At 38.9% G+C, this 23,652-nt stretch overlaps 2 protein-coding genes and 1 long non-coding RNA gene across 4 annotated transcripts in view; 2 read left to right on the plus strand and 1 right to left on the minus strand.

Moving 5' to 3' along the window:
- Positions 1–16,673, plus strand: part of LOC145459353 (vinculin-like) — a 31,324-nt gene extending 14,651 nt beyond the window's left edge. Inside the window, exons 14-26 of the mRNA XM_080338004.1 lie at positions 1,195–1,318; positions 2,148–2,308; positions 3,433–3,592; positions 4,842–4,917; positions 7,415–7,576; positions 8,243–8,328; positions 8,823–8,931; positions 9,532–9,626; positions 9,961–10,113; positions 12,091–12,191; positions 12,567–12,669; positions 13,264–13,428; positions 14,995–16,673. Of these exons, the coding sequence (XP_080194130.1) occupies positions 1,195–1,318; positions 2,148–2,308; positions 3,433–3,592; positions 4,842–4,917; positions 7,415–7,576; positions 8,243–8,328; positions 8,823–8,931; positions 9,532–9,626; positions 9,961–10,113; positions 12,091–12,191; positions 12,567–12,669; positions 13,264–13,428; positions 14,995–15,072 (1,573 nt within the window). The 3' untranslated portion in view covers positions 15,073–16,673. The remainder of the gene's footprint in view (positions 1–1,194; positions 1,319–2,147; positions 2,309–3,432; positions 3,593–4,841; positions 4,918–7,414; positions 7,577–8,242; positions 8,329–8,822; positions 8,932–9,531; positions 9,627–9,960; positions 10,114–12,090; positions 12,192–12,566; positions 12,670–13,263; positions 13,429–14,994) is intronic.
- Positions 16,674–17,144: 471 nt separating this feature from the next.
- LOC145459387 (UPF0728 protein-like) lies at positions 17,145–20,085 on the minus strand. Its single transcript, XM_080338046.1, has 2 exons — positions 19,917–20,085; positions 17,145–17,502 (listed from the first exon to the last, which is right to left on the minus strand). The coding sequence occupies exons 1-2, from the start codon at positions 20,008–20,010 to the stop codon at positions 17,318–17,320; spliced, it is 279 nt and encodes a 92-aa protein (XP_080194172.1). The 5' UTR covers positions 20,011–20,085; the 3' UTR covers positions 17,145–17,317.
- A 410-nt stretch (positions 20,086–20,495) lies between these two features.
- LOC145459398 (uncharacterized) lies at positions 20,496–21,686 on the plus strand. 2 transcript variants are annotated; one of them, XR_013921389.1, is made up of 4 exons: positions 20,499–20,980; positions 21,043–21,112; positions 21,404–21,575; positions 21,668–21,686. It is a non-coding gene; the product is annotated as an uncharacterized LOC145459398 (long non-coding RNA). The 2 variants fall into 2 exon arrangements; XR_013921388.1 differs by lacking the exon at positions 21,668–21,686 and having other exon boundaries at positions 20,496–20,980; positions 21,404–21,661.
- Positions 21,687–23,652: the final 1,966 nt, after the last annotated feature.

Raw genomic sequence — 23,652 nt, forward strand, 5'->3', positions numbered from 1 at the left:
GGGCAAAATCGAGTACCTGAGTGATTGATTCTGAATCACGCGTTATGCTACGAGTCGAGTGTTCGAGTATCACTCATTATGGCTTCACAACATAAATACTATGTCAAAGTTCAAATATGTACCTTTTATGCCACCACGAAGAACATAATGCCTGTTATCTATCGCATTAAAGGTACTTTGGTATTTTTTCGACCTTACCGGTTTCATTGCACTTCTTGACAATGTTTTGGGATGATCACGACTTCGGAAATGTGTTATTTCCAGTAACATTCGTAGCTTGGTACTATGTCTGGTATGCTGCAACACGGCCAGTCAAGGTTTCAAGGCATCCTGTAAAATAGTATCAAAACTATAATTCTCGTCTCGTTAGTAAATCAACTTTCAGTTGCGAGGAGCGTATAATTTCAGTACTCGAAAAAATCGTATTTTACTACTCGACTCGAATCATTGTGCCCAGCCCTAAAGATGAGACACCCCAGCATTTTTTGTTTGTAACAGTACTAGTTTCTCCCAAAATAGAACTATCAACGAGTAGTAGTAGCATCATGAATGAAATTTAATAACCATGAAATAATCAACTTTCAGAATGAATTTGCACATCATTTGTAACTTTAAATGTCATCAAAAGTAGATTCTCCACGGGAGCTACTACCTATGGAAGTTGCCAATATTTTTATGTACTTGTCAGACTGTCGCATATGGTCAACTCGGATAACTATTGTATTTTTGTTGCTGTAAACAGTTTAAATTTCAAGCATATCGAGTCGTTCAATGTAAGATTCTACCTATACTTGTGTCTCAACTTAACCCCAAGCCTTCGTCTCATTACCCCCACACCTCAAATATTGAATAAACTTCAATAAAAAATTTCCTGTCTATGGCGTTTCAGAAGTAAGCGCATGACTGCACCAGTAGTACTGTAATTTACGGGCTCCATTAATGTCATTTTATTATATGGAGTATTATGGTCTATATGCCCTTAAACATCAGCATGACTTACTCAAACTATAAAAATACCATTTTTGGCACATTTCTGTTCAACCTCGAACCTATCTGCCTCAGTCATATGGTAGAGATATAGAATGGCAATGTGGGAACATCATGTTCAGGGTTGGAACATTCTGTAAATTGATTGTCCTTATTTATGTATGCTGCGGTGAGTTGGTTTATCAATCGTTTTTTATCATTTTCCAGAGTTGCTGCCAGGATACCGGACGCGAATTTGAGGTTTGCGATGTTGAAGAATATTGCGGAGTGCGATCGATTGCAAAAAGAGCTTGAGCATCTTATAAGAAGTGGAAAAGGAGATTCGAAGGAGGTCTGTGGAATAGCCATTGGTAGCAATCTTAGTATGAGATAAATGCTATTTCTATATACAGCTGTTCCCTGACTTATATAATGTACCAGACTAGGTTGTTGACGATCAACTAATTGCTGGTATATTGAGTAGTTCTATTTCTGGTTACGTGTTTTGAAAACTGACTAGTTCTAGGTCTAGTTCCAGTTACGTATTTTGTAATCCAGTAGTTTGCACAGGTACAGGCACAGTAATCATGGTAACTTTCATTGTATCTGTAAAGAGATACTCCTACTTCATTTTCATAGCAATGCTGAATGTTCCTGTTGAGTCAAATCTCCAACATTGTCATTTTTTATTCAAACAGGAATCTAGTTGAGTCATTCATGATATCATCACTGTTTTCACTGTGAGTTGATCACGGTTCAGAAGGCTGCACTGTTGAGCTAAAGTGATTAATTTATACAGCAAGCTCAGACTTGTACAAACTACTGGATGGGTGATAGGTGAAAATGTTCGGTCAGATATATTTAGTTACCCAGACACCTGCACAATATACACATGAAATACCGGTTATTTTGGAACTGCCATGAAAGTTGACTAAAAAAGGTCAACTCGCCACAACTACCGTCAGATACCAGGATCGCTGCGAAAAGTCGACCTTTTTTAGTCAATTTACCAGTGATCAGAGCTATATGGTACAAATTTCCCGTTTATATGTCCTCTTATTATCAGGATTTTATCCTTACCTCATGGGATCATTGAAATTACTAGACGAATTCCTGGTTTTTCTTCAGTGATTCAGTCGTTTTTTGAGCATGAAATCAATCTTCTTTCTTCGTATTTCAAGGCTAAGCTGATTGCTAAAAAGTTACAAGAGAAATTGGAAGAAGTCAGAAAACAGATGAAAGATGCTCTAGTTCGATCTGTCGCTGATGAGTTTTCTGACACTTCAACCGCGTTGAAACAACTTACCAATGCCGCTACAGCTCCTTTGGATACTCCTGGAAGGTATGTCACACTTTACAAGTCAGGCACGGGGCTTGTAAAATTGAGTCTCTGAATAATTCGATTCTGAATCGAATGATATGGAAAGTAGAATTATGTACCTTTTATGCGACCACAAGAAAATATAATGCCACTTCTACATCACTTTAAAGATTTTTTTTTTTTTAACCATTCCTATTTCATTGCGCTTTGTGACAACGATGTGGTTTGACCACGTCTTCACAGATTTTCGCAAATGCACATGCATCTTGTACCGCATGTTTCGTTTAAAATTTCAATTGGTCGTATCGTGACATACGAAACATGTAGTAGAAAACTACATACATTAGTGGAATAGACATATCTGTGAAGTCGTCATGAATACACAGCATTCTCACAAAGTGCATTGAAATAAGTATGGTCGAAAAGATACCGAATGATCTTTAATAGGCTGGCACTATCGGGTCTTTCCAAATAATTGTGCTTCACTTTTCAAAACTGTAAAACACGACCTTAATGGGATGCGAAACCGATAAGTAATATGTCGTTGGATTCAGAATGTCAGCGCCTAACCAACTACGCCACGAAGCGAGACGAGGGCTGGGCAACCGAGCATGTATATTATCAAGAAGACGAGATAATCTTGTTGTAAAAATGCACATGTTTTGGTTACTTAGTTATAGAGTCCACAACGTATACTTAGTACCACTGCGACAGAGATGTCTTCTTTCCAACAGGCCATGAGTGACCGCTTTTTCTCAACTAATTCAATCGATACTATCAAAGCATGGTGGAGCGTTCCACCATAAATACAAGTTTGACAGTTTTGAAAAGTGCAGCAATATTTTTCGGAAAATCCCACCGATGACAGCCGGTTACTGCAATGTAGAACTGACATTCTGTTCTTTGCGGTTGCATAAAAGTAAGACATTTGAGCTGTCCACATCTTACATACTGTTACGGCGTCATCATGAGTGATGCTCGAATACTTCATTTTGCCCAGCCCTAGTAATGAGTAATACCCCGTGTCACACAAGCTCATAAACTACCCAAGAGTCAAGTATTTCATTCTTGCATCATTTGCTGCAAGCCACTTCTCATTTAGGACGTACTCGATCTAATGGTGAATTTTACTTACTCGTTAACAGGGAAGAGAACTTTGACGCAAAAGCGTTGACGTTTCAAACCCAGTCCACCAGACTGGCTGACCTGGCTCGTCAAGCTGTAGGTGCCAGCGATCTTGTTTCACAAGAGAAAGTAGATCAAGTCAAGAAGAAGGCTGTTCGTATCGAAGGTCTTACTCCACAGGTATTTCCTATTGCTACGCTACATTTCGTTAGTTGATAATGTAAAATCTGTAGCCGGTACTAGAGATGATCTGATATTTAACCACTTCCATCTCAAACCATTTTTAATGTAGGAATCAGGGTTCTGACCAAATCACAAGATAATCTCGCTTTTACATTTTTCACTTGAGTCAAGTCGAGTCATCTTCAATTCACCACCGAGTGAAGCTGAGGGTCGAGTCCGACTCATAGTGTTATGACTTACTTCAAGTCTTGTTGAACCCACTTTTTACAACTCTGCTTGGTGATATCGAACGCTTTCCATTCAAACTATACTAATTTTCCTCACTTTTAACAGTTTCTGGTAGCATTTTCAAGTACCAGTACTAATAGACGAAATACTCATAGTGTGGTAACTTGATTATTCTTTGAAATTACAATGAAATGACTGTCTTGGCCCACCCAGTCTTTTCTTGGTCCGAGTTATGCGCAATGACTCGAGTACAACTCAAGTCAATACACTGATTGACTCGAGTCGAGTCATTTCCCGTATGTTGAGAAAATGACTCGAGTCATTACAACCCTGGTAGGAATTCATCATAAATTCATTCATAACTCGGGAAAATTTCACTCTAGACTCTTGTAATCTCGGTGGTGACTATATCGGATACCGATAACTAAACCTTCACCGCTGAAATTTTTGTACAGTATATATATATCTAGTAGGGTTTATCAAAAAAAAAATTCAATTTTGACGGCTATTTGATGAAAATGTTTGGTTAGCTAAAAAAACGTTGAGCACCAAATTTGGCTCAATTCCAACCTGTAGAAACCTCGTTATGGCAGTTGAAAATTTTAGATATGAAAAATATCATTGTCGGAAGGTAATCCCAGAATTATGAATGAGAAACTCAGATAACTTTGCTTGAACTGGTTCGAATTGCGTCATATTTGCTTTGTATCGTTTTTGTAGACAACTCAACAATTTTATGGGGTAACCAGTACAATTAGAAAAATTTACATAACTAGTCTTATGAAAAATTCGAAATTTTCAAACTGTTATAGCTTCACATCTACTGGTTAGAATTTAGCTAAATATGGTATGCAACGTTTTTTTAGCCAACCTAACAATTTTATCAAATAGCCCTTAAAATTTAAAAATTAGGAGTTATTTTTAACCAACCCTTATGTCTAGACTTGTATGTAGTTCACTTGTTTCAAGATTAAAATTGAAAAATGCAACTGTGACATGCACATTAGTTTTCATCCAGGTTGTGAATGCCGGAAGAATTGTTCTGGAGAATCCCAGCGACAAAACTGCATTGGAACATTTTGATACCATGAAACGTAAGACGAGTTTCTGGTATTCAGTTAGTGCTCGATTGGTTGACCTCGCTAAGGCCAATTTATAGCTACTTTATAGCCTATATTAAATAAAATCATGTCATAAAAGCTGAAGATGGTACGGGAATTGTAAAGAATTGGTGAGAAAGTGATAAAAATACACTCCAACAAGTCCGATATTCTTAACACTTTGCGTTTGACTAGATATTTCGAATTTTCATATTTGATGACATAATTGTTGAAATACACTCCAACAAGTCCGATATTCCTAAAGGGGCACTGCGCTCAAAATCTGATGTGGTCTAAAATTGAAGGGCAAAACGAAAAAAAATGTTTGGCCGCAACCATTTTCTTCAGGACGCCACCGTAATGGAGCTGTAATTTATTGAAAGTTCCACAGGACCTTCACGCTCCAGCTGCCGCGGCTGCTTAACCTGTTACATGACACGGTGTCTTACTCGTGGCACTTGCTTGACGCAATAAGGCAGTCACGCAGAGAACGAACTTTGGACATGTTTCCTTCATAACATCGGCTGACAACTATCTAAAGTTCCTTCTCTGCGTGACTGCCTTATCACGTCGAGCAAGTGCGACGGTGAAGACATCGTGCCATGTAATGGGCTAAGCAGCCGCGTCAGCTGAAGCGTGAAGGTCTTGTGGAAATTTCAATAAATTACAGCTCCATTACGGTGGCGTCCTGAAGAAAATAGCTGCGGCCAAAAAAATTTTTTCGTTTTGCCGTTTAATTTGAGACCACATCATTTTTTAAGCGCAGTGCCCCTTCAAGACTTTGCGTTTGACTAGATATTTCTAATTTTCATATTTGATGACACAGTTGTTGATATCCTAAGGCAGTGGTTCCCAACCTTTTTCATCTCGTGCCTCCCTTGGCCGAAATTTGAGCCAAAATTCCTCCCTTAGGAGAAATCCGCCCGATGATTAAAAAAGGTAACTTTTAACCGCGCAATCACCGGTTGACCGAAGAATAAGACGGGCGGTACATAGTGTTTGTTTCTAGCAGTGCTGTAACAACACTTTGTAGACCTTCAAAAACAATGGTCTTGGTCCCAATCAAACAAATTCTGGAAGGCATTGACTCAACAGACCCCATATTTCAATTTGTGTTTTCGGCTTACCATGCACTAATCGCTAATATAACCGCGGTGAAAAATCAGTATGCATAAATTTACTGGTCTCGCGATTTTTTTCTCAAGTTTGCGTATCCATTTGGCCAATAATATTGGTACTTTCATATAAAGCAGGATTGAACACACTCGAGTCGAACTCGAGTCAGCATTTTCTGATGTCTCGACTTGACTCGAGTCATATTCTTAAAATAGGGTAACGACTCGACTCGACTAGAGACAATCTGTGTATTGACTCGACTTGGAGTCATTGCACATGACGCGAACCAAGTCATATGACTCGTGACTATAAGACGGCCACGACCGACATTTCATTGTAATTTCGAAGAACAGTAAAGTGGCCTTCCTATTGGAATTTCGTCTGTTGGTAATGGTACTTGAAAATGCGACAATAAACTGCTCAAAGTGAAGAAAATTAGTATATTATAAATCAAAATCATTCAATATTACCAAACAGAGTTATAAAAAGTGAGTCTAACAAGGCTTCAACTGGAAATTGAGCAGTCAACACAATGACTTGGACTCGGACTCGAGTCATAATACCATGAATCTGACTCGACCCTATGCTCGGTGAATTGGACCGTCGGACTTGACTCAATAGTGAATTGAAAATGGCTCGACTTGATTCGAGTCAAAACTATTAAAGTGAGATTGAATTGTGACTCGTAGCCCGTGACTTGGTTACAGCCCTGATATATAACATGCCCGTGATCAGAATTCCTGCCGCATTGAAATTTAGGACACTCATTCTGTTTCAGCAACATTACACCAAGTTTAACATGCATTTTTCGATCGAGTAGCTGTTCACTAAAAATAAAGGCAGGCTAGTGATCTCTTTGACTTGAATCGATGGCGTTGGACTATTTTGTCACTTTATGAAAATGTTGACTTGAAAATATAAGATAAATACTTTCGTTAGAGGCCTTGTTGTGATAGATTCGGCAGGACATTTGCTCGCTTAGAATATATTTGATTGGGAGGCCGTCTCTGGCCTACAAAATTGTCTTGCGAACTGCTGCACATCTGAACTAGTTTTAAAAAAACAAGGAACTTGTATGTGAGAAAGAGATTTCAAATAGCATTTGAACATACTTTCAGCAAAAAAAACAGGTGTAAGGAGCATACGTTATGATATAACTGGTTGACTACATGACAGTTCGGACATGAACAATTTGGAAAAACCGTTACAATTCTAAAGTGGAATTCCTCCCTGAAAATTGCAAAATTCCCCCCAAGGGGGGAATTCCTCCCCGGTTGGGAAACACTGTCCTAAGGCATATTTCAATATCAATATAGTATTCGCTTGTATATTCAGTGTAGCGATATTTTCACTCTCACCCTGTTCCTAATCTCAGAGGACTGGACCAGAAACATGGACGAACTCACAGACATGGTTGACGATTCCGTGGACTTCCGCACATTCATGGACGCTTCTGAGGAAGGAATGAAGAAGGAACACGAAGAATGCGTCTCTCACGTTCAGAATAATCGACCGGCGCAAGCGTTGCCTTTGGCTGGTAATAGCAACATCCTAGAACATCATGCCATGTTGATTGCAAACTTTCACCGTTAGATACTAATTGCCGTCTAATCAGAGCGACAAAATTCTGGTAATCTAATTTGTGAAATGTTTGTACGCTCTCATTTTAATTGTGGTCTAATTTCTTGTTTTCCTGGAAATGCTACATGAGTAATGAGAAGTGTATCATGCGAAACGAACCAACCTTGCTGTACAGAGACTTGATATTCTCATGCTTATGAGGATGAATTCTGACTTGATATGTAGTGAACTTTGAGTTGTATTTCTTTCCAATAAGGAATTAAATTCCATTTCCGTGTATTTTCTAGCTGTCCAACTCTGGCTGCTATTCAAATATCACGATCTGGCCGAGGTGTTCAGTAGTAAATTACTTTTACTTTTTCAAGTACTCAAGTAATATGTGCTAGCTTGTACCACTCAAGTGGTTTTATTTTTAGACTACTCGCAATTTTACAAAACTACTTACTTATTTCCCTATGAATTTCAAAAGTGAAAATTCGTTTTGTGACAAGTCTACATCAGTTATCAGCTTCTAGAGTACTCGAGTAGGTTTTGCCTACTTATACTATTTACTCAATCGGTTGGGTTTACCAATGATATTATTATGATCATCGGCCTGATCTTCATCTGCAACCACTCACAGGAAACATATCTCGAAGAGCTCATCGTATTTTGATGTGTGGAAAACGCGAGATGCAGAACTCGGATGATCCGGAATATGTGGAAAAGGTTTGTAAAATAAGCCCAAGAGTAGGGCTGAGCACAATAATTCGAGTACTCTAATCTTCTTCGAGTATTCATTCTCGTAATTCGAGTTGAGTAGTGGAAGATACTTTTCCGAGTACTGAAATGACACGATACTGTTTTCCACTGTCGAAGGCTGTAAATCTTGATTGGTCGTATTCGACTACTCTTATGGCGACATATGTATTACAAAGCTAAGCATATTAGCGGAAATGACATTTCTGAGAAGTCGTCATCGACTCAAGACATTGTCACAAAGTGCAATGAAATAGATATGGTCGAAAAAATACAAAATTATCTTAAATGTGATGTAGAACTGGCAATATATTCTTTGTGGTCGCATCAAAAGGTACATATTTGAACCTTCCACATTATTCATACTGTTGTGACGTCACCATGAGTAATGCTAGAATCCCTCAGGTATTCGATTTTGCCCATGCCTAGTCGCAAGTGCTAACATGTTGTCATTTGTTCTTTAGTTGAGGAAGAACTTGTCTGAAATCCAAAACCAACTCGACCCCACTCTGAAATCGGCACGGACATATGCCACCGGCCCGGGGAATACGAAAAACCAAAAGGATTTCATTGGTAAGCATTTGCCTCATTTCTGCGACTGTTCCAAACAAGAGTTGTCATACAATTGAATAATATATCCATATTGAAATGAACCTTAATATTTTTTGCTTACATTTGTCTGGGATAATCGTCAGCAACTCTTAGAGAATGAAAAGGAACTTTGTCTGTCAACAGCTTTATCATCAAATATGACGTCACACGCATAAAATTCCCGTAACGGAGGCAAACAGATGGATTAAGCTCCATATACTATTTTAGATAATACACAAACTCTTTCTGCTGGCACAGAATAGGTTGGTGGATTTGTGTGACGACATATTTTGTAATATGATTGTTGATATACAATGAGTATTTGGATTCTCTACTAATTGCTGATGATCACCCCTGATGTGTGTCAGCTGAATATGTTTGGTTTTTCTTCAATATCAATATATTATTCAACAGTGTGATTATTTCTTCATAAACATCTAAACTTTTTATAGAAATGTGCTGAATTGTATAAGCAATTTATCATTTACTCATTGATGATATCGTGTGGCGTACTAGTTGTTTGACACACCGCATTACAGCGTATTGAATTCAAAGTGTTTCATATATGGCCCATGCGTTTAGAAAACGAAGATAAACTGATAGCCGTCGTCTCTAATCTGAACAAGACCCTGAAAGCAGATTTGATCGAGAAGGAAATGCAGAAAAAGAAACTTGAGGTGAGTTACGTGTTTTTATAAAATTAGCATCGAAATTCCGTGGATAACTTGTGTGTTTCTTTTGTCCTGTTTTTGGTATAGAACTTTTAGCAACCTTCGCTAATTGTAGTATATAATTAATTTGATTTAGGCCTAATGGTGCATTATAGCAGACTTGGACAACTAGATAATAAGCATGAGAATGGCAAATGTCTGTAATCCCAGCTTGTCTCATTTCGTACAATAGCCTACAGTTCTGTAGCATTTTCAGGAATACATGAATTAAATTGGAATTAGCCAACTAGGAATATCCATCTATCCAAGTCCACATACTACAACAATTCCTTTCTGCCAGGAACCACCCCCTGTCCCACCGATGCCCGCGGTCGAGATGCCCCCGCCGGTGCCCCCACCACCCGAGGAGGAATTCCCAGAAATCGAGGCGAACCAACCGATTGCCGCTGCTGCCAAAGAGCTTCACGAAGAGGCCAAAAAATGGGAGAGCACGGTACATGACTTATTTATTCTCCTTCTAGACATTGCAATCGTGACAGACATATTAAAATTTTCTATGTCAATTGCAAAATGTAAGAAATTTGACGCTTGTTCATTAATTAGAGACATGAAACATCAAATTTCAGAGTGATTTAGAAATTTGAAATGTCTTTTTTTGTGTCTTGTCGTAATATAGAATCCATGGTCTACTCTGAACGTCACCATGTCACCGTGCTTGCTGCAAGCATTGTACCAATCTGTTTACAAGTAGCCTACGACTAGTTTCGTTACATTTCATCAGTAAGCCTACAATTTAGTGACATTTGACAGTATAATATACGTTAGCAAACACAAAGTTACACAGGCCTATCTTTCAAAAGATATCAAGCAATCAAAACCAAATTATTAGTTTCAACAGGACTTCGCCTTGCAGAATCACACATGAAAGATCTAATATCAAAAAAGCAGAACATTTCTCATTGCATTTGAGTTGCAGACTTTTTTCGTGATTACATTCTGGGTTGATATCTATTTTTGTAAGTACGCCGGTCCGCAAATTTGCCGTATCAATACGTATTGTGCAGTTAATCAATTGAAATAATGCAAATGCCACCCATGGTGTGAATTGTGAATTATGTGTAAAATTCATATTTAGAATGATAGGCTTATAGGGTTACCATATTTTGGGGTCCGGAAAGGAGGACACTTTTTACAAGTACAAAATTTTGATTCCCGGACTAGATAACTGCTGATTCTAGAATTTTTATGGAAAATCATGTTGTGTTGATTAAAAAAAGGTCATCTTCCACATCCGCATTGCAGTTTGCGCATCATTTATCGCATGTGGTGGGCAGTAGTTGTGGTGCTGCTCACCGTAACTACTATTATAACCAATTACTGAATGCAAAGACAAATTTTTTTGTGATTTCCTCGAGGAATAGAGATTAATTTGAAAATCCAATTTTTTATCAGTCATACTCCTTCAAAGTACATTTTGCAATAATTTGATTTGGTGTAAACGGAATCCTACATGGATTTTCAAGTCCGCTCCCCCCCCCCCCATTTTGTTTCGTCCGTAACTTTTTTTCCTTCGAGTTTAGAGCAAAAAAGTTGATTTTTTTCAATTCCTGGGCCTCAAAATTGTATCATTAGACATTTTAATTGATTCTCCACTATCATGACAGCAAATAATATGGATTTTAAAGATTTTTGCATGCAGCGCCACCTAGTGTCATGAGAATTTTAAATCGCATTATCTTTTGAACTGCTCGAAATTTTTCAAATTAATTTTTTACAATTCTGAGGGTATGCATTACAAATGTCAGAAAATTTGCAAAATTATAATGGAATGAGTCAAAACCTAGTTGTGGAAAAGCAAAATAAATGACTGTAGATCATTTTCAAAAATCATTTGAAATCCTTGTGGCGATTGTAGTTGACACAAGCTTTTAACAGGCATTAGTTTTGTTATATTATACCGCATATTGCCATGAAAGACCTTCATTGAAACAGAAATAACGCAATACATTTATTATTCTTAGCTATTTCACCAACGTCTCGTTTAATATAACTTTGTCTTGAATTGTTTGGATAACCAATCCTCTAGCACAGTGGTTCTCAACCTTTTTTAGACATGCCCTCTTAATGATAGTGAAAAATTTTGCTCCCCCCCCCCCCCCCCCCCCCTTATCGTCATATCACAAAATCCTACCGGGATGCTAGCAACCCCAACAGATTGTTTGATGGCATGGAAGGTTATGACTGTTGATGAGAGAATTAAAAAATAATAAATTAGGTCTCTATATAGAGAATCACGCATGAATTGGAGGTAAATCGCACGGAGCGCGAAAAAAGTTTTCAGTTGACCGCTTCTTTGCGCCCCCTTTCGGATGCTTTCACGCGCCCCCCAGGTTGAGAACCGCTGCTCTAGCAAGTAACAACTGTAAATGACTTCCACAATTCTCAATTAAGCTGGTATCTTTCTGTCCAGGGTAACAATATCATTGCGGCTGCTAAAAAGATGGCCGTTCTCATGGCCAAGATGTCGCGTCTTGTGGACGGAGGCGAAGGCTCTCGAAGTGAATTGATTCAGTGAGTAATTATATATAGAAAGGATTTTTCAATTTCTGCCACAGTCCTACTAATTCCCGTTTACAGTCCCAATATTTGACTAGCTTCTTGGGAGTACAGAACTTCAATATACAATTGAACAGTATATTCATACTGAAATGAACCCAAATATTTTCGGCTGAGACTTGGCAGGGGTAATCGTCAGAAACTAGTAGAGAATTGGAAAGAAGATTGTATATCAACAATCGTATCACAAAACAATTAATATTGAAATTGTATACCGTAATCAACTTTTCGTTCAACTTTTTCGTTATTGCAAATTGCCTTATCTTTACCTGAATGCTACCCAGGTGGTCCAAGTTGATGATATACCATAACCAATCTTTTGAAATTCAGGGTTGCTAAAGATATTGCAAGAGCTTCCAATGACGTGACAAAGTTTGCAAAAGAAGTAGCGACTCAATGCACGGACAAGAGAATCAAGAATGACATGATGAAGGTATTGTCATTTATTGAGATATTTGCATAGGAAACTTCTGGCGAAACTTGATTTGTCTCCCGTGGGTAAATCAAGTTTTTGTGAAATTTCCATTTTCTTTAAGCTATATTATTTCACATTGTTTCAAACATAACCGTAACCAAGACGGGGCTAAAAGTAAATGAATATTGTGCTAAAACCTTAATGGTCTCACAGTGTCAAAAATGGACATGGGCTTCTTTCTTCCACAGCAGATAATATACTAACAATGAAGTACTAATTATCTGACTAGGTAATTCCACTGATTGAGAAATGAATCCAGTAGTATCTTCAAGTGAATTCTTCGTCAGCACAAAACAACATTTGGGATATGTACAAACTTGATTAAAATTAGAAATATAAGTACACAGTCTTTTACAAGTTAGATTAGAAATAGAATGTTGAATTTTCAGGAAAACCAGAAATTAAATTTGAATCAACTGGGAGCATGGAAACATTCCACAAAGTACATCACAATCAAACTTGTTGATTTTCGTTCCAATTTGTCGACCAGAATGATCTAGGCAGCTAGCAAACTACCACTTTGCGGTGATTGATCCTTTTTTCTTTGGAAAGACTTTGGACCGCCTCCCGACGATTAGCACTCAGCTGCGTATTTTGTCCACGGTGAAAGCCACAACCCTCGGCAATGCTTCCCAAGAAAAGGAGGCAGAAGCGGAGCAAGCCACCGAGATGTTGGTGCACAACGCTCAGAACTTGATGAAGAGTGTCAAAGACACGGTATGATATTTGTACATGCTTTCTCGTAGGTTATCCTCGAGTAAATATACCACTGAAACCGACAGTTTTTCCTATTTTTACTACGTACTCGAGTGGTCATGTTCGTAAATTACTTCCACTTATACATAACAGTATTTTAGGCAAAGCTACTTGCTTTTCATACCTTTTATTTTCAGTAGTTACTACTCTGCATTTTCTACGTCACTGTTTGTTAGTATCAGGGTTGTACTGACTCGAGTCAATCTCGATTTGGACTCGGACCAAGTCATATGACTCGAGTCTCAGACGACCAAGATATATCAAGATACATCAATGTAATTTCGAAAAACAGTAAAGTAACCACACTGTTGGTATTTCGCCTATTGGCACTGGTACTCGAAAATGCGACTAGAAACTGTTGAAAGTGAAAAAAATGAGTAGGTCTATATTTTAAATGCGAACCAAACAGAATTATAAAAAGTGGGTTCAACAAGACTTTAACTCGAAACTGAGCATTTAACGCATTGGCTTGGACTCGAGTAGTCGTAATACCATGACTCGGACTCGACCCTCTGCTGGCTGACTTGGACTCGGACTCGACTTGGTGATGAATTAAAAATGACTTGACTTAACTCGAGTCAAAATGTAGAAGTGAGATCGACTTTTGACTCGGTGTCTTGTGACTTGGTTACATTCCTGGTTAGTATGTACCTAACAGTTTTTTAGGCAAAATTACTCATTTTTCATTTCAATTAGTCACTACTTCATATTTAATAAGGTAGAAAGTAATCGAACCGCAACTATATGTGCTGTTATTAGTCGTTTTGCATTAGTCGCAAATATGCATCTTGCAATTTCAAAAGCAGCCATCTTTTGTGAGCTACTTAAAGTATTTGAAGAGCTTCTTGGAGGTACGGAACTTCAATAGGCCAATACAATTCAATAGTATATTCATATCGAAATTTCATGCTGGTGACGTCATATTTTGTGATACCGCACGATTGTCGATATACCATGTTATTTCCAATTCTCAACTAGATGCTGACGACTACCCCTGACAAGTGTCTGCAGAAAATATTCGGGTTCATTTCAATATGAATATACTATTCTTGAATACTTCCCATATCTTCATATTCTACTTCTACTTGAATACCAACACTGACTAAATGATATATTCATTTCGCGATATACCCAAGTATTTTCGGTTGACACTCGCCCACTTTGTATATCAACAATCGTATCACAAAATATGACATCACATGATACAAACGTTGATATACAATGTTGTTTCCAATTGTCTGCTAGTTGCTGACGATTACCCCTGACGAGTGTCAGTCAAAAATATTCAGGTTTTTTTCAATATCAATATATTATTCAATTGGATAATGAAGTTCTGTACCTCCAAGAAGATCCCACGTACATTTATGATGTCAGAGAACATGGTCCAGGTGTGCATGAGTTCCTTACAACCACTTTTTAAGCTCACTAATTCAAAACAGGTTAAATAGCACTGCGTTAGACTGCCTCTGATGGATACTGATCGCACCTTTACTGTACTTTTACGTTCCATAACATTTTGTATTCCAGGTGCGATACGCAGAAGCAGCTTCCATCCGTATACGAACAGACGCTGGACTTACAATGCGCTGGGTGCGCAACGAGTAATCAAACCCTCGCGTATCGTAATGGAATGTTTTGTACACTGCCACTAGTGTCTTGCACAGTAGATCACACCGCTATTTTGAATATCGAGATCACAAAGTGACGTGCGATGTCTAGGAGAAAATATTTGGCACGCATTCGGCAAATCAGTTGTGTGTTGGTAATTATGATTAGGACAAAATCGAGTTCCTGAGTGATTCTGAATCGAGTATCCGAGTATCACAAATTATTAGGCTACTATACTGAAATAAGAATGATGTGGAAAGTTCGAATATGTACCTTTTTTGCAACCACAAAAATAGAATGCCAGTACTACATCGCATTGAAGGTAATTTGGTATTTTTAGTACTATGGCTTGCACGCGCTTTGTAATAATGCAGTGACTTGATCACGACTTCACAGATATGTCATTTCCACCAATTTGGTTGGATTTTTATTGCATATTTCGTATGCTGCGAAATGATCAATCAAGGTTTTAAAGCTTCCACAGTGCAAAATGCTATGGAAATTTTGATGAATTAACGATCTGTGGCAAGCAGCGTAAAATTTTGGTGCTCTCACTAAGAGACTCGGATGATTAGACTTAATACTCGATTCAGATTTGAGTACTCGAATCATTGTGCCCAGACCATTGTTATTTTTATCTTGTCTATTTGCCGCCAAATCAGCCGTAATTTTGATGGCGCCGGTGGTTTTTGTCAGTATAATTGTGGTTCGCTAGTTACATTTACTGTGGTGTTGACATAACTGGATGTAGTCTGTAATTTATGCTTCCGCGTTATCCCCTATTCGAGCAATGACATGAAATGTTCCATACACGCTGTTGCAATGTATATCAGGGGCATAAACCCTGTCTGTGTTCCTGCGCCCCCATTCTTATTGTAGCAAAATAGAAACTAGCTTTTAAGCAGACTTGGACAACTAGATAATTGTTGTATAATTGGATGAATCAGAGTGAAAAGCCGGTGATCTAATTTCTGGTTTTCCTGAAAGTGCTACATGAGAATTGCATAATGCAAGACGAGCAAAGCTTGCTGGACAAACATTTGTCATTCTCGTTCTTATAAGAACAAACTTTCTTTGATATAAACTACACTTGATTTTTGTTGGATGTCGTCCCAAGTCGGAATTTATTTCGAATTTCAGCTTTTTGTAATGCTAAATTCTAATATAATTTGGAGAAGCTGGAAATTTTCTAGTTGTCCAACTCCACTATCAAGAAACAGTTATCTCTGTAGATAATATCTATTGTCGTGTAGACATGGATGTGATAAAATGACATTAAAATTTGTTGTTCTGTTTTTGTATTAAAACATGAATAGCATTGCCCGTTATTTTGTTGTCATTTGAGTCAACATTTTCATTGTGAAAGGATTTATTGAACTCTAAGACTTGGGTACAAGCAACCGACTTTTCGATCATTTGTAAATCGCTATCATGTACACTTAGATCGATCTTGTGCTATGCTGTCAAAAGCCTTGGCGACAAATTTTGTTATAGTACCGCGCTGTACATTTTCTTGTATTTCTTGTATTTCGTCGCTTACGCAGAATATTTGAACCGTGTCTTGTGTCACGCCTTTGAAAATACATAATCATGACAAGCGCTTGGCTAATTGTGTGATTAAAAGTAGGCCAGCGAGGATTTTGTGAACTACATTGATAGGATACGTCAGCTACACCGTTGATGATTCGTTTTCAGTACATAAACTGTGTTGAAGCTATTATGCGTACTTGTACAACCAGAACTGTCTCAAAATCACTGAGTTATGTGAGGCGCAAATGAATCTGGCTTAAGAATCCGACAACCGCAACGCAGTAAAACAATGCACTATCGGTAACACCAGGCATCGGCAAATTGTGGCTCTCTGGCTTCATAATGAATTTCAATAAACACCACTAGTCATACACACATGACTCTCTGGTTCTGTAAAGTCATCATATACGCTTACTGGGGTTGCCTACCATTTATGATACATATTTCCCTGACTGTCAATTATCAAGGATCTTAGACTGTATAGAAGTCTAGAATATGCAACTGTTGTAACATCATGTTCCTACAACAAGCAGCGCCCGTAAAACAGCATCATGATATATATTTCAGTAAGAAATGCATTGACCTTTATCGGGAGCGGTAAGAAGTGCAAAACTCGGTAACAAGCAGAATATTATTACAAGTGACATGTTGCATAAAATAATTTCATTCATTCGTAAAAAAATATGGGCAGAAGTTTAAATCTCAAGAATATCTAATACGCTTCCTCAACCGCCTTTACTGCTTCCGAACAGAGTGGATCGATTATTCCGTCGCCACCATAGTCGAGATCTTTTATGCCGCATTTATAGACAGTCTCTCCATTCACCAAGATTTGGACGGCGTTCCAGTTTTCGATTTCTTGAAACGAAACCGAATGACCCTCTGCCGTCAAACGAGCTGAAAAATGATATATCTGTTCAACACTCGATCAAATAACCGCAACTACCAATCAGCGGTAGTCAGTAACAAAGAAGTCATACTTTTTCAGAGTACACAATTAGGTTTGATCCACCAACCTAGTTTGTGCTAACAGAAGGACTTCATATGTACGATTGTTGATAAACAATTTTCTGTTCAATTCTCTACTAGTTGCTGACGATTAATCCTGACGAATGACAGTCAAAAATATTCCGGTATACTTCAGCATTAATATGTTATTCAATTTTATATCTACAAAGTTCTACACCTCCAAGCGTCTATTATGGGAGATAGTCTTCATCCAACCGAAATACATAACAAACAGAGCAATAGTGGTGGCACAGAAAAATACGCATGCACAGCATGACCTTGGATGTCAACTAGTCTGATCAAACCCGCATCAAACAGGTACACTTGCCCCTGCACCAGTGGTTCTCAACCTTTTTTGACACGCGCCCCCCTTGGAGGTGGTCAAAAAACTCGCGCCCCCCCCTGACCCCCCTTGCATTTATCGTCATGTCAAAAAGAGCACATCATCTAATACAGAGGTGGGCAACGTTTTTGATAATCATGACCGCATTTCGATTGCTTATGTAGCGTAAGGCCGCATTCCAGGGCATAGCCGCAATGAACGATCTGGACGCAAAATTCCTACGGTAAACTGTCCATTTCCATTCCCGGTGAACTCCGGACTATTCTACTTTTCACAATGACCTATTGTACGCACCGAAATCGCGAGTGGCAATGTTATGAATAGTTGCCGGGAGGTGTATATTGTCGCGCGGAGCGCGAAAATTTTTCAGGGCCGCGAACGAATTGCTATTTCTTGTCAATTCCCATTCCGGCTCAGATTAAGAAGGGCGCTACTGCATTAGAATCGAAAAATGAAGTCTTGTTGAATTGCGCGGAGGGCGAAGAAAATTTCAAGATTAATTAAAATCTCTCGAAAATGCGGAAGTGAATTCGTAATTGCAATTTGCATGTCTACGGCCGCCAACACATACTAATTCAATTAGGCGTCGACGGCCGCCCAAATTCCCTTCTACGGCTGCAGGCTCCCCACCCCTGATCTAATAGTATACATAAAGTATATCTTACGCCAATTTTGAATCTGCATTCCAGTTGTTGAGTGTTTTACATTGCTGACAAATTTCTTCAAATTTGTTTGAAAATAACAAAAAAAAAACATTGAACAAGACATCCATTAATTAATTTCAATGTAGGTCACCCTGAGACTAATCCTGATGCTGGTAGTGAGTACAGAGAGCAAGGCGTCGTTCTGTCCTGCCAGGCTAAATTTGATCAGTTTTCGAAATGAATTAATTGTGTTGATTTATAGCCTAATTGAGGGCGAAACCGGGCAACATATGTTGCATCTAAGTCTGTCTTAGGCAGTGCAGTTCGCAAGCTACTAACAAGAGCTGCCCAGCGCGACAAGCTTTAGGCTACTGTCAAAGCTATGAAGCAATGAATGACTTACACGTGGGAATTGCTCTCTATATCTCCAAAGAATTTCAAAAATTTGCTCAAATGAAGTTGAAATCAGACTATACTCAGTTGAGCGCTGTTGCTAGACTTTGTATTTTGCAAGCTTTCTTGAATATGGAATAAATTTCATCTTCATTAATCGTCTTCTCATAATGTGTGTGAAACACATGTCCAGACACGTACAGTCGTACAATTTATACTGACTTCGTCAATTTCTCGCGCCCCCCCTACACTGACTTCGTCAATTTATCGCGCCCCCCCTGAGAGCCTCCTGCGCCCCCCAGGTTGAGAACCCCTGCCCTACACAGTCTTATGTTTTGAGACTACTTGCAATTAGCATATGTGGAAAGAGGTTTGATGCTGAATTAGCACCACTTTTAGTGAAAACATAAGAACGGTGTCAAGTAGCCTACGTATCACGGTACCCTAACCGAATATATATATGTTCAGAGATTGCACCAATTCAAAACAACAAAAGACAGCGATTGCAGTTAATTTGTAGTGTAAGCAGCAATTTGGGATGGTTGCGAAGATACCCATCTTGCCATTTCGAAAGTAGAGACCTACCATGAACTAGAGAGATTGTGCGACCTTTTGACCAAATCTACTTTCCGGAACAACGTACATGAGTAGTTTGCAGAACCGTCATTCTCTACTTCCACTGGAAGTAGCTACAAAACTACGAACTACCGAAACCGCTCACAATAGGTGCTGCATTAAGCTTCACTCTGAAATATCATTTGATTAAATGAAGGTTAAACAATGAACAGAACATTTCCTTATTAAATCTCTTATAATATTAGACCAGCGCGCTGTAAATTTCTCATTTAAATCCAAGTTTCGAATGTTTTCTTTTGAGTTACAGACAGATGTGAGATGCAGTATCATTCCATTACAAATGTTACCTTCTAGTCCTGCGAGTCTTGCCTTGCGAGATTCCACGACACCACAGGCCTCGTATGGCCCATACTGTATGGTTACGCGAGCATTTTTTGGCATTATTTTGACGGCAGCCTTGTCCTTTTGGTGGCCTTTCCTTCCAAATCCGACATGAGATCAGATTTAGATTAAATTTGACATAGATTGAGTCGCTATGGAAACCAATAACCATGAGCAATCGCGCGACACCTACCGAATATCCGCAATGGAGAGGGAGACAACTGGTCAACAAAATAAAAAATTTGGCAGAACATCTAGGAGCCGTTACTGGTGTTTTCAAGGTTGCTGATTAAGAATATCGCATTAGCTTCACCAGATTGGCTCTTGAAAAGAAGATATTTAAAACCCTATCAACCACCTGATAAAGTGAAGGAAAAAACAGTATTTTGGGGCTGAGCGAGAAAGTTGACCTTTTTTTTAGTCAACCGACTACGAAGAGGAAAAACTTTACCCTTTTTCAGGATTTCCCACCGGTATTCTAAGATTGAAAATTTTGAAAAAGTTTCCTCCTTTCCCGATTCCAGAATATGGTAACCTTACCCTATAAATAACCTTAAAGGTCAACTGCATCTAAAAAATGACTTTGCCTTATTTCGTACGTTATGTGGTTAGGAATATGAATAAAATAATAATAATTGAAATTACATGATAGTTTTCAAGTAATTTAAATTATAAATCGAAAAGCGGAAAAACGGATATGAAATCATTCAGCTATGAAATGACGTCATGTGAATGACACGGCAAAAGTCCTGGTATAGCTCAGTGTGGTAAACAGATAGTTATTCGTGTTGGGATTGATTTTGATACTGAATTTGATTGTGAATATGGAAGGTATGAAGAAGATGAGGCACGGAGGTACATCTTGTGTCGCGTATGGTTGCTGAAATACGCAATATTCCGTACCCAAAGTGTCTTTTCATCGATGTCCAAACCCTATTGCCGGAGAGGATTATGAAGACTGTGAAAGTGATATCCAATTCCTATCAAGTGACGATAGCTTCCACCCCACAGAGTTAGATGGCGAGTCAGAGTGAGTACTTGAACAGTGTAATCATATTTGTACCAAGTCTTCACCAAGATAATGATTTGCAGGCATTCAGATTCAGAGGAATGTCTGGAGAATAGCAAGACCCAGTTTGTGATTGTGGACAGAAATAATCTGGTGAGCATTTTTCAACATTGTCCAATGTGTCAATCAGAGTCGAACGTGCAAGAGTCTGATTTAGGTAGCACACTGAGAATCAAGCAAGACTGCACTAACTGCTCATACTCCAGATTTTGATTTATGGGTAGTGTAGATGGCGTTACATCCTTTAAAGCCTACTTGACTGTATCAAAAAGAAACAAACTGCTTCATTCAGCATATATACATGATAGATATAGGCCTAAATTTAAGTTACAATGAATAGCATCTTTGATTCTGTTGTTTACCATTATGGCAATCCATTTTCAGATTCATTGGCATATGAAAGGATTTGCTATGTTCTCTACTCCACGCGAATGGAAAATGACATCCGCCATCTATCGCCGAATGGAAACACTGCTGGAAGTGAATCATTCAATGCCCTCAATCATTTCTGCCCAAAGTTATATCACTACAACCATATTTCAGTCATAAAAGCCTGGTAGGTACCTTGCAGTGTCTTGGCTATTCAAAGCTAACCTATATCAGATTTTGGCATAATTAATAGCCTCATCAATTATGCATATTTTGTAGGATGCAGTTGGCAATGCTGGCAATTTTAAGTGGATGAGTTAAGGGTGAGCTTTTCACTGAACGTGAAGCACGTGTTCCGATAAATCTGGGGACATGTTGGTTTATGCGGTCCTGCAGACGTCTTGACGTATTCTTCCCACGTAGCCACAATCACAGTGGCACCTATATTCGTACACTACATTACTTTGTTGAAGTGCAGGAAGCACGTCTTTGCGTGTTGAAGGGAGAAGTTGTGTTGTTGTAAAAATCACATTGGTTTTGACTGTGTCGTAACACTTACTGACAGCAGAAATCAATTGTTTTTCAAAGCGGGTGGAAATGGGGCCAATCCAAGGTAGATGGATATAAACATCTTTTATTGTTCGTGCGGTGGGCTCTGTTCGTTTTTCTGCGTTGAATTGCGTTAATTTCGTCTCCATGCCGCGGCTGATGACGTGTTCAGGGTAACCGTTACAAGTAAGATTTTTCGGATGTAGTCAAGTTCTAAACTCAGTTTGTTACCCGAACATATCATCAACGCTCTATGCACGAGTGTGCCTATGAGGTTAATTTTTCTGCGTCGAGGACTAAATGAATTCCAGCGAAGGTATTGGCCTGTGAATGTCGGTTATCATTTCTGGACGTATTAGTTGAAAAGTGCAATACCAACAAATTTGAAACGTCTGTCTTCAGGAAACCGACATTCACAGGCCAATACCTTCGCTGGAATTCATTTAGTCCTCGACGCAGAAAAATTAACCTCATAGGCACACTCGTGCATAGAGCGTTGATGATATGTTCGGGTACATCCGAAAAATCTTACTTGATAACGGTTACCCTGAACACGTCATCAGCCGCGGCATGGAGAGGAAATTAACGCAATTCAACGCAGAAAAACGAACAGAGCCCACCGCACGAACAATAAAGGATGTTTATATCCATCTACCTTGGATTGGCCCCAGTGGCGGCTCGTGACAATATCGGGTGGTGGGGCAAGGGCTGCAAGCGACATCAATATGACGTCACAATGGCGTTTTCCAACGTAAACAAGTAACTTGGTGGTACGATAACACGAACGACAACAATGATTTTAACGTATGTGCCGCGAGAGGTCTGCTGGTGAGCTGTGACTTGAAGTGTGGTAACTGCGTAAACGGCGTGCGGAACAAAGATTCGACACGGTTCATGTTCGCACTACACCTGAGTAATTATCTGCAGAAATGGTAATGACTATAACTCGAGAGATTGCGTAAGCCTAACTGGAAAGATCAACGAGTTCGGACACATACGCAATTGTCATCTCATAGATTGAACATGTCATATTGAATCCAAAACATCATTCTGAAGAACTACGGATAGCAGCCTCGGAAATTCGGTCCCGGTACAGCATAGGAGATTTTGGCTTTGAGGTTGGAGACTGTCACACGACACATACGGCTTACGGTCTGTAGTGTCTATATGTCTGCTGCAAAATCGCCTTTGGAAAATATATTACCGAATAAATACGTGATTGAAAGCCGAAAACTTGGTACACTGTTACATGAAATCATCGAGAAGTAGCCTCATGACCGTTTTCGGTATGGTACACTGTCAAAATTAATACGAACAGACCAACACCGAATTTTGCGTAAAATTTACTGAGGAATAGGCTGATCAAGCGATCAGCTGTTAGCCGCCATCGAAAACGAAACAGCTATCGCGCTTGACAGGGGTTGTAATTGTAAGCCTGAAGGCCACAATTACACGGTGAAATTGACATTGAAGAATATAAAATAAACCTAAATATTTGAATGCAAACCGAGGATGTTAGTAAACCGTTTCATGATATCATCATCTCATCAACTATCTCGGTATGGAGCACAGTTAGCGTTAACACAGATACACCGGCTTTTGCGTGAAATCCGCAATGCGCTAGGTAGGCTAAGTGTCAGATCAGCGCACATCTCTACCATACTCGACCTTGATAACGAAATTGCTGCCCGAATCATTGAGTACCAACCTTGAGA

This window comes from Botryllus schlosseri, chromosome 16, assembly GCF_051294905.1.
Source record: "Botryllus schlosseri isolate E-star chromosome 16, Bs_hap1, whole genome shotgun sequence".
In the NCBI taxonomy this organism is placed as follows: domain Eukaryota; kingdom Metazoa; phylum Chordata; class Ascidiacea; order Stolidobranchia; family Styelidae; genus Botryllus; species Botryllus schlosseri.